This window comes from Haliotis asinina, chromosome 3 (assembly GCF_037392515.1).
Source record: "Haliotis asinina isolate JCU_RB_2024 chromosome 3, JCU_Hal_asi_v2, whole genome shotgun sequence".
Taxonomy (NCBI): domain Eukaryota; kingdom Metazoa; phylum Mollusca; class Gastropoda; order Lepetellida; family Haliotidae; genus Haliotis; species Haliotis asinina.
This window is the reverse complement of record NC_090282.1, coordinates 24,200,630-24,212,598: the sequence shown is the minus strand read 5'-3', so window position 1 is coordinate 24,212,598 and position 11,969 is coordinate 24,200,630. Positions and strand designations below refer to the sequence as shown.

Sequence of the window (11,969 nt, the reverse complement as noted above, 5' to 3'; positions counted from 1 at the left end):
CGCCATCGAAAGCTATCAGGTACCCAGGCTGGCCCATTGGCCCTTTTGTGCAATGAACCTTCCTTGCATGAAAATTTGGCCACGCTTTCATAACAGATATATGTGAAAGAAGGGTAAACAACAATACTCCAAGCTTGAAAGACAAGCTGAAAGAGATAAGTTGGCAGATAAGTTGTTAGTAAACAGTATATACTGTTCAACCTAGGGTCAAAGGTTGCAGGTGCGTGCCCTTTAACCTTAAATGCGCTTGGTTCTGCGTGCCGATTGGCTGAAACGTGGGTGCGTTTGATAGGATCGGAACCGCTCTTACGCTTAGATAGCAGACAGAAACAGTCAGAAAATGAGTATGAAATGGGATTTATTGTTGTGTTGTATCGCAACACTGTGTTTTTATAGCGCCAATGCAGTATGCGATATGACTGAAGACAAAATCCAAGTCAGCGAATTTGATGTCATTCCGGGTGGAGAGAAATTAACCCACAAAAAACAGTGGGTAAGTATTCCTGCGTGTGTTGTGTATTTGACTTGTCTTTCTGCTCAAGATGCGGGGCTAATTTGAAATTGTTGTCACTTACACCAGAGACAGACTTTTGTAGGATATTAGTGCACGACGTCAGGCTTTTGATAAATGACTTTTTGATATTAAATATTTAATATCTGCCAAATCGATTGTTCATCTTCGACAGGGAAAAATCATAACATCGCAGAGTTACGCCCCTTTGACCAACTTGAAATTCACTTTATACATAAGTTTCCAATATCTTGTCAAAAGTGATTCGAGGATCTTTTGTGAAACTTGGAGTTCCCCCATTTTTTTTCTTTCGCAGATAAACAGAGGCAATACTAATTGGTTCAACCCTATATACTGTACTTAATTTGGGGGCTTTTTAGTTTTTTTGTGAGTCTCTAGGAATTGTTTTAAGTTTTGTTAATAATTCTAGTATGTATCAGTATCTGAATATGTAAATGTTCTTTGGGATGGGGGAACGGGAGGAACTCTTACCTGAAACTGTACTGCAGGAGCATGTTTACGCCAGGTGACATCAATCTGTAACCTGAACATATCTGAACAGTATTGGGTTTCAACAATGTTATCTAAAATGGTGATTTTGATGGGAGGGAATGTGATCAGAACCCTTATTTTCCCTTTGGGGTTTCTGCTTTCCAGAGCATTATTATGTATTGACTGGAACAAATTTATTTCAAGTAAGTCTATGTAATTCATCCCTTTTATTATCAGTGATAGGGAAGTGAACATAGGCAGAGAAAGTTGATTAAAATTATATTTGGCTTTTTTTTCAACTAAAACTATTCAAGAGCTATCTTGAGAATAGCGTGAAACTTATAAAGTGATTTAGTACTGAAATATACTCTTGACTGGCGTTTGATAATGAGATTTCATGTAGCCCATTAGATTCATTAGGTATTTTTTTCACATCCATTCCTCAAGATTTTCATGTGTTCCATAATTTATTCTCATGGTAATTGACAGTTGATATACACTTACAGGCATTACTAGCTGCTGTTTTATCTGGTTTGTTGGGTACAGTTTCTTTTAATAATTCAGTAATTTATTCATGCACTATCATTTGAATAACATTTACTGTGATGTTTTTATGACTATTTCTTGAAGAGCACATTTTGTTTTCTTGGATGACTGGAATGCTTAAAAACATGCATAAAAAAATCATCATATTTATTTTACCTGGAGTCAGGACAGAAAAATACAACATAGTTGATATTCTTGTGACCTCTAATTTGGTTTGCACATTACAAAATTAGTATGTATGATGGATACACTGTGTCATTAGCAGTTATGTATAGTCGCCTGTTTGCAGTTATGCATAACAATGAATTTCCGTTCTCTGAAATACAAATGAAAACTCAGGTTTATATATTACTAGACTTCAATTCCATCATATTTAGCAAAATACAGTGTACTCTGTCAATACTGGCATGACATGATGCTTATGACGCCAGCCAACACTGAAAGTTCATCAGTGCTGGAACATGTGTCCGTTCTAGAGACAAGTGATCTCCAAAGATATTGATGGTAATGTGCATTAAATGCACAGATTATGCGTTGATCACTAATTCCACTCACTAATTAACAAGCAACTGATGGACACTTCCTGTTTCTGAATAATCTCGGGAAATGTGTTGTTACATCATACAAGTTTACCTTAAATCAACAACATGTAAATTCTTGTTCGTTTATTAAACTGCCCACTATTTATCACTCTATGTAAGTGACATGTACCAGTCACTATTTCACATGATACTAATAGCCACTTGTCATTTCTGAATAATCTCAGGAGTAACCGCGAATGGTGTTGTTACATCATTTTGAAGTTTCATGTGCCAGTTGTTATGGATTCGTTTTCATAACAATGTGTTGTTTAGGACTAAAAAACAATGCTGATATCCTGAGTAGGCAGAAGCCGATGTTTACAGATGTTTCTAATTGATAATTAAGTGCATTTCTGCAAGGACTGAAACTTTATGCTGATGCAGACAGAGTGCCAGTGTTTACTGAGACCAATATTGCCAGAGTCCACTGTAGGGCAAAATACTAATGAAAATGATCATGTGTTAGTGTTTAGAATTTCTTTCTCTGATCTTTATTTGATCTTCTATGATCAAATTAATAGTAACTGTTAAAAATTCCCATTTGTATATATCCTGTTTTATAGACAAAATATTCCTTTTTCAGGAGGGCATGGATTTCTCCTGTAGCTTTACATATCAAGCTCAAGGTGGCACAAAAGAGGTATTTATGCTGTTTATTGCTAAAATTGATGTAATTATGATGTACCATGATGTGGAGCTTTCAATCATGTGTAGTCACATGTGGCTGATGAAATATTACTGATGTGACTTAAAATCCTCACTTGCTCGCTCGCTTAAGTCATGAGAGATGAGTAGTGAGAAAAGAGGCTCAAATATCCTCAAGCAAGTAACACTTAAGAATAAACTTTTCAGTATTAGACCAGGTACATTTTCTTAAACATACAGCTCATGCTTCTCTTATGTCAAAGGTTCAAGGACATTTGTGGTGGAGGAACAGTAACAGTGGTAACTAGCAACTATTGTTTGTTTACTTTGCAGATCCCACATGTTTACTTTTGAAGTCCCATATGTTTATTTTTGCAGTCCCACTTGTTTACTTTTGCAGATCCCTCTCATATGACACCACCCATGTTATATTTAGTCATTTAGTCCTTTTTTTGTGTACACAGCTCAAAGGGCAACCCCTGTTCTGCTCAAAAACAACAAATTCACTGCTAGTCAACAGAATACTGGGTTGACATCCCTTCCAATCCATTCTGTACTGACATGCAGTTACAGTCCCACTTCAGACTAAAGCTGACAGAAAAATCAAGGACTTTGTGGGTGGACAAAAGAAATATTGTTAAATATCTTTGAGTGCAAATGTCTTGTTAAGTTTGATGAAAAAGTGTATTGAAGGGGAATATTTGTAAACATTTCAGGAGACATGTAAATGACTGTAAAATACAATATTCAAATTATGATCTTGGCTAAGAATGACGTAGTTGTTCTGATAAATAGTATGTTACGTTGGATAACCAGAATAACAGCCATTGTCCCGTATACCCAATATACTGATGCAGATTTTCTTGGCAACATGAAACACAAAGATGATTATCCATGTTTAAATTTTACTGTGTTGTCTTTTGTTTTCAAGTCATGGCGGATGGGGTTAAGTATGAATGCTGACAACACCAAGTTCTCCTGCTCTGTAGAGAGACCTGGAAGCTCCTCATATCTATTTTTCCAGTCATTTAAGATGGAGGTGTTTGGAGTTAAGGCTGTGGAGGCAGAGGTCAAGGTAAATAATTTCTATATATTTAAAAACAAGTAAAGTTTGCAGATGAAAAGGACATGTGATTAATGATATATGATTAAAGAAAACTGAACTTTTGTGATTGTGATCATGTCATCTCAAGGGTATATGTTCTGACAAATCTCCACTAGCACCCTGGATGCATCTATGGCTCTTTTATGCATCATTTATTACTTCCCTTTACTGGCTTTTTATCTAGTCCAGTCAGCAGATGTGGAGATTTACTGGATTGCATAGTACGCTGGAGATTATTGAGGATGTCTGATCTCATATATTTTTATGTTTTTAGTAATGGAATCACTGAGGTTGTTAGCAATAGTGTTCGCAAGAGTTACTGTTACTTTTCCACCATGAAATTAGGTCATTATATCTGTCTCAATAGTGTGTTGATAAGAAAAGTATGTTGTCCTATGTTACAAAGTCTTCTGTCTGATTATATAATGTCAGTATCCTCTATCTTACAGAGTCCAGATCATTCGCCTCTACAACCTGAAGAGTATGTCTTGGATGAGTCCTCTAGCTCAGGTAAGTCTAATTATATCCAACTATGTCCAATATGTTTGACTTAAATACCACGAAGTGAAACTGTAAGTTATCTGAACATGGATGATCATTGATGATTCCCTAATGAAAAAGATTAGGGGAATAATTAGAGTTGATGAAATAGACAGAAAATTTACTAATGTCCAATAGGGCCTGCAAATATTTGAAACTACCAGCCAAATACAATAGCAACTGGCGAAGGGCCTCTGGACCGGTGATTATTTCAGATGCTGGAAAAGGTATGGAAGTTGCGATTACCTTGTTTACTGATCTCTTGGTACAATAGCAACTTGGACAGCAAAAGCAAGACTTTTCCCTTAATTGACATGCTTGCAGTTAAAATCCACTGTTGAATATACTTTTTTTGCCATTTCAGTCTCCCAGGTGGATGAAAAGTTCAAGAACATGCTGGGACGTGTTGAGTTGTGTGCAGCCAAGGCCAAACAGGAATTATGAAGAATTCGTCGGATTATTGCAAACACGACACTCTTCTTTTTCTGACTGAAGTCGACTTCAGTAAAGCATGACAGCATCAAGGACACAATGTATCAAGCAGCTCAGATCTTTTCTCTATGACATGGCCTTTTCTTGGTGACAGGGTCTCTTCTCCGTGACAAGGCCCTCACTCCATGACGTTGCCCGCGCTCTGTAACAGGGCCTCCTCTTTGTGACTGGGCCTTTTCTTCGTGACAGGGCCCCCTCTCCGTATCAGGGCCCTCTCACCATGACTGGGCCTCCTCTCCGTGACAGGTTCCTCTTTCTGTCACAGGGCCTTCTCTCTGTGACACATCCATACTGTCATAATGTTATCAAAATCCTGGGATGATCTGATTTCCTTGAAGTAACATTGATGTGGGTTTATAGTTTTAGGAATCCCAGTGTTCTCGTTAACTCAGAAACATGCGTTTTTCACGCAAAGAAATAATAAAACCACGCAAAAAATATTTTGCATGCATGTTTTGGACGCATAGATTCTGATCTACATAATTTTGAAAAGTACCTTAAAACCGCAACATGTAGACAAACAATAAATTTTAACATGATATAGGATTGTACTGAAAGTTTCACGCACGAAAGATTTGGTATACATATCTATTATTTTATTTCTGCATGCACTCATACAAAACCTTCTGCGATCACTGAATTCACAGGTTTAAAAAATCTTTAGGTGTCTAAATATTCATGGTTTTAGATAAAACAAATTTTCACGATTTTCAACAAACAGTTACGAATGATAACATGTGGATTTCACCACATGACTTATGGACACTAAGAGTAATGGAACACTCTCACTCTGCATTGATCAGAGAGCTCTGTTTCATGAAATGGGTATGACATTTGGACAGTGTGGTATTTCGATTCAGGTGTTAAATTAACTTCACAGACACATATTGTAATTTAAACAGAGTTATGTTCTTTGTGACTGTCGCCATATAGCTGGAATATTGCTGAAAGCGGCGTAAAGCTAAATTCACTCACTCACTCTTTGTGACGTCTGTCAAGGACAGCAGTTGAGGGTTTTCAAATATGAACAATATGACTCTGAAGATGTTACAACTGTTTTAAAAATAGCTGTGAGTTGTCCTTGATATGCCGTCAGCTTCCTGGAGTTGTCTTAAGCCAGATTTGTTAATTGTTTCTGTTCAACTCCATTTCACATGTGATATTTTGACCAAATGACTCTCATTGTTTTTGGCGTGGCTTGTATATTTTTTTAGTTTAAGGATTGTTTTTAGTTGCTAATTGCTTGCTATTACAGAGGAAATTCTATTTTCTCATCATTTATATTTCAAAACCATATATTTCCTATAGCTGAAATCATTTGTTGGGATTTCAAAGTAAGCGTCTTTGGCTTACTATCTGGGAAAACCTTGTTAAGTTTTCAAAATTGGATTATTTTGATGTTATTGCATGCCTAGACTCTGGGGAACTGGGAATGTTTAACTTCAAACTGGAATTGTTACTGTCATTTGCTGCGGACTTGGGCAAATATTAGTTTCCAAGCAAGCTCAACAAAGACTTCATGTTGTTTACTGTTTCATTTGAAACTTGATGTATCTGTGGCAACAAAAGCTCTCTGGGAAATATTTCTGTATCTTTGGTTTGTGTCAAGTCTTTTCATGCGTATGTTTTGGTTTGTTAGTAATTATTGTGTGCACGCTCACATGTTACAATAATCCGACAGGACACATGTACACTGTTTCACTGTAAACCTTATGATACTACTTACTAAATAATTTGGAAAAGGTGATTTGTCTTTCACCTGTTTGTTCCATCTTAGAAACAGTTACGTACCTGCAGTAACTTGTGGCAAGTCTTTGTCTGGAGACAAAGCTTTCAGAGCAAGTTCTTTTTGTTAATGGGGGTGATTTTTTGTTTGTTTTCACAACAGAGGAACATTATACAAATTTTTAAAACTCAGTTGTAATTCCAGTTGAAATATTACTTGGCATACCTACTGGTCAATGAGTCCAACTCCAGAACTAGGAGTGTTCCACAAAAGTCAATATCCAAATGAGTTTCACCTGACCAAATAGTGTCCATCATGTATGTCTTGTTGTGAAAGGTTAGAAGTCATTCTGTAAATATTTGAATGTACATGTATTTGAATCATGTGTGGACGTAAGTTTTGTCAAAGGGGTTTTGCACATAGAGCAGAGCATTCATGTTTTTTGTTTCTCATCACTTCACCTTTTGCATGAGAATCCATTGATCGAAATTGAAAACATTGATCTATGGTTGTGAAACATTTTATTGCTTAGAGGGACTACGCTCCATGTAGATTTGTACTTTTGCCCTGTGTGAAATTGTTTAAGGGCAATATAGTAAAATGCTGATTATTTGTTGAAAATTGCAACACCTTGGAAGAAGAACTTGGACAGGTATTTACATGATAGCTTTTGCCATGTGTGATATTGACACATTGTTTTCATGTAATAAGTGTCATTTTAACTGCTGAGTTTGTGATGTTTTAGAAAAATAGAAACAAAACTAAAAAAGCACTGAGTAGTGTTTGTGAGACTTGCAAGTCCAGCCTCGGACTGCCAATTTGTATATGGCTCCCCCCAGTGTGTGAAACATTATCCAAAGATTAAGTGATAATTTCAGAAATATAAGATTTGAGTGCAGCTGATGATCTATCTATTGTGGCTGTAAGTAATTCTACCCCTCGTGCCTTAAGCTGTTGCAGGGTGAATGTTGTATTGTCCTGGTGTAAAAATGAATAGCTGTGTTTATCGTTAGCTTTACAGTCTTTACTTAGTGGCAATAGCCAAGAAGTTATGCTTTAAGTGCTGTGATCACTTGTAAATAACACATGGAATTACTTGGGTACAACGACAGGTGGCTGTATGTAATTATTGTTTTGTTGTAGCGAGCAACCAATTATCAGCTGACGTATCATGCTGTATTATCATTCAGTGATGATACTGAAACATAATCATCATCAACTTTTGATTCTATGTCGCAAGCGGAATATGAATATAAATGTTAATCAGATGACTCCTCTGCATGCCCTCCATGAACATGTACAAATGTTGGAGAATATAATGAAATTCAGTCAATTTATATCAGTCCAGTTTGCTTTCGTATTATTTGTTTTCACTTTTTTAGACTGAAGCTATGTTGATAGATACAAACAATTGAATCTAAATGAGATAGACATCCCAATGAGAGAGGAGGCTGAGATTCTATGGATAGGGTACATTGTGTTCCAGTGTTGTCCATGGCAATGGTGTAGTTTTAAATGTGCCGAATTGTGTATTAAAGTTTGTTTGATCTCATTTGGTACACCTACATAACATGTTTATTGTTTTATTAAACGTTCATAGTAAAGTACTAATTATTGGTTCAGGTTTTAAACCAAGGCCTAGATTTTTAAAGCTCTCTTAGTGCTAAGATAGTCGTAAGTTAATGTTAATGTATGGCACTTGCGACAATCTTAGCGCTAAGAGAGCTTCGAAACTCTAGGCCCAAGTCTCCAAGAAGTGAGGCACCTTGAGATAACTCTTACACACTTACTCAACAGGGTCCTGTTTCAGAAAGGTATTGTCATGCTACTGTCTAACCCTCTGTACTCTAACATTGTAAACCAAAAGTCACTGTGTTCTGTAATCTGATTGGTTGTAAAACATAATCAAATGGGATTTGATTCCCGGAAACTGCAAGACTGTTTGCTGCATATTGACATGTAGAAACATCGCAAACAATTGTTTTGTTGCGTCATCCACAGCGGTGACGTCATTCAAATCATATTGTGATGTAAAGTCAGAATGTCATCACAAATGAGCAGCTCCAGATGCTACCATGGGTACTAGCTTAAACCGCCAGCTGATGACACTTCACCACTGTACCCGTACTCGATGTAAAGGAGTGCAGACAATAAAACCCTTTGGTTTACTTTTTTGTTTACAATGTTGATAAACATCATGTGTTGGCTAGTTTCTGGGTGTTATTGAGTATTTGAAGCATGGAAATATTTCATTTGAAACCTCAGGCTGACACCGTCGCTTCCAAATGTATTCCTGGTCTTCAAATACTCAATAACACCCGGAAATTGGCCAACACATGATGTTTATCTCCTAAATGTTAGCACTGTAATAGTCTTGTGGAACAGGGCTCTGGTTTACAAATATACTCTTTTGTTGACTGACATCCATCACACAGGGCACAAATAGCTGATCCATCAGTATCAGATAGAGGGAGTATGTTATTGTAAGTGAACCACACACTGGTCAGGGTTGCAGACACACAGTTTATGAGAAATGTGATGGACTGAGTTTTCCATGTATATAGGAGCATATACTGACTTAGTCTGAAAACTACAGAAAGAGTGTGACTCCCAGTATGCTCAATCTCATAAAAAGAGATAAAAATTACATTCCTAAATTTAAAGAATGAAATAGTTACAGAATGAAAATGTAATGAAAGGTCCTCATTACCCTTTGCTGTGAGAAGAGCTGAAGTACACTATACATGATATAAGAAATATCTTCCTTTGTGATTTGTTAAGTCAAATACTGTATACGTTTATAAGCACCATAGAAGCAGGGTATTGTAGCTGCTTCAGTATGCACGAAGACATCATTACAGGGTGAAGTAGAGCATTGAAACAGACACCATATGTCCTTGTGTATTGGTTAAAGGTTTGTGTGTGAATGGTGAGTAACTGATCTCCATAATAAAATATTTTATCGTTCATAGTGTGTTTGATTTTTATTAATGTGCCATTTAATATGAGTTGTGGATATTTTATAAAAAGTGTCAACTCTTTATGTTCTGTATCTTTGACGAGATAAATAGCATAGCATGGACATCTGAGTGAGATTTGCATTAGTCTTTGAATGTCAGATGACCACAGATTTTGTTACATGCTTGGCCCAACTGTCGACCATGTCATATACCATGAGTGAAAACCTGTTTAGTATATCTCCCTCCATACTCAAAACAATACCGGATTCAGCAAGGCATGCTACAAATTAAAGGTCTAGTGTCTACCATCATTCCGTCCCATGCTTTCTGCAAAGTTGGTTGAGTGAGGTCGATGGTTGTTGACTGTGATTTAAGCACTGTACAAGCATATCCCAAACATGTTGTGTGTGTGTGACAAGCAAGTGTTTGTAGCTTTGTGAAGCACATATCCAATTTGATGGGTACTTTGACAGTGGTTTCATAATACAGTATACCTACCTGATACTTGTGCGGTCAACCATATTAACAAGTGTCTTCAACGCTGTTTGTCTGCCAATATGGTGAGTGTATTCTCCAAACTTCTGACTGTGAATCATAAAAGCTTGTTCCATATTTGGACATGCCACTTGCACATGGCCTTTCCTGACATGAATGATGCCACACATGAAAATAAATTGAACTTTTTATGACGGTATTAGAAGAACTTTCATTCTGTTTCATGTCACTGAACTATACATCAACATACTGGCACCTTTCACTGTAAGTTGTGAATTTTATTGAGACCACGATCATGTGAATATCAATTAATTGGGGTGTTTGCACAAAATGTAGGACATGCTAATGGAATGATTAGAGTTTGTTTTTTCAAAATCCATGTACAACCACATATGCAGCTTCCTATAAATCAGAAATAGATAATCCCCTACCTTTTTGCAATAACATATTGGTGACCAGGTATCTGGTGATATTTTTGAAGAATTTGAATATTGATCAAATTTGTTTCTTTACAAAGAATGAATTACACAGATACACCCACACCAATGCCAGTGGACCTACCTCACAGCTGGTGACTTGTTAACCAGGGCATTTTGTCAGTCATTAACTGTTTTCTGCATTCATAAATTAGTCAACATGTTCTCCAATAAATATTCAATGGTACGAGAAAACACCCATCCCATCTGCCTTTATAGTCTAGCTAATACTCCTTCGTTCTCCTAAATACAAATCGGATGAAGCGTCCTTAAAATATACAAGCTGCGAGCACTGTAATGGGCGCGTAAATAATGGTGCAATGTGTATATCAAACTGATTTAAAAGTATACCTTTTGAGACGTATCGAACTTCGGTTAATGCACATGGGGCAGACCTAGCTTTGAACGGCAAGGATTATGTCTGTGACAAGCTAGCAACAGCTGAAAGAACCAGAATCTGCATTGTCCATAAGGGTGATTCCGTCATTCTATGGGTGTTTCAGAGCAAAAAGGTTCTCACCCAGTCAGACTTTTTTCCTTCTCTAGAGCAGTTTGCCCCCGGTTGCATATTGTTTCAGTTGTGATTCAGTGGACATTTGTATTGACTTTAGGAAGAAGATGGTCTCGAAGAATGTTTGGGTGAACCTATCTGACGATTTTGTTCAGGCGACTATGGTGTCCTTCCAAGAGGTTGTAGGTGTGTGTCCTGATGGTTTGAAGGTGGTCCCACATATCGTCCCACCCTCTGTACACTGGTTGGTAACGTTGTCGGTAAGACTGGTGCATCATCTGGTATGCTGGCGTTGATCTCAACCCAAATGTTCAAGTGTCTGTGACTTCATATGGAATATGGTTCGGTCGATGAGACGAGTATACCTTGTTTCAGTTCACGTTGCAGTGTATTTATATATTCATGTGTATGTCATATTATGATACTTGTAAAATGCAACATTTACCTTAATTTCAGTGTGTACAGGTGTGGTTGTGATTATTGGTAACCACTGTGATGATGTCATTCGACGGCGAGACTATTGATCCACAGTTCTTGTCAAGCCAGCGCCAGGGATTCCATTCTCATGTTCTATTGTTCAGTCGGCACACAGTTCCCCCTTCACATAAATATCTACAACCTCATTGCTAGGATCAATGCCATTGCCAAATTTCCATTCCCTTAAGTAGTATTCAAATGGATAATTTTCATATATTACGATTAAGTGACGATCGATCAGCATTTACTAAGTTAATTGGTCAAAGAAAAAATCTAATCTTCAAACAACTAAACAAACACCAATCAGCTGCAAGACCACATGGGTCAACATCAATGGGAAAATGGTCTGCCTCATGTGCATAGTTTGAAACCTAAAGGTCTGCGTCATATGCACGCCTCCGAATGTCATTCT

The 11,969-nt window shown here is 37.1% G+C and overlaps 1 protein-coding gene across 1 annotated transcript; it reads left to right on the top strand.

Moving 5' to 3' along the window:
- Positions 1–283: 283 nt before the first annotated feature.
- On the top strand, positions 284–9,605 carry LOC137277710 (myeloid-derived growth factor-like). The gene is made up of 5 exons (XM_067809599.1): positions 284–493; positions 2,714–2,770; positions 3,707–3,850; positions 4,330–4,390; positions 4,785–9,605. Exons 1-5 carry the CDS (start codon positions 341–343, stop codon positions 4,862–4,864), a joined length of 495 nt encoding a protein of 164 aa, XP_067665700.1. The 5' UTR covers positions 284–340; the 3' UTR covers positions 4,865–9,605.
- The last annotated feature ends 2,364 nt before the right edge of the window (positions 9,606–11,969 follow it).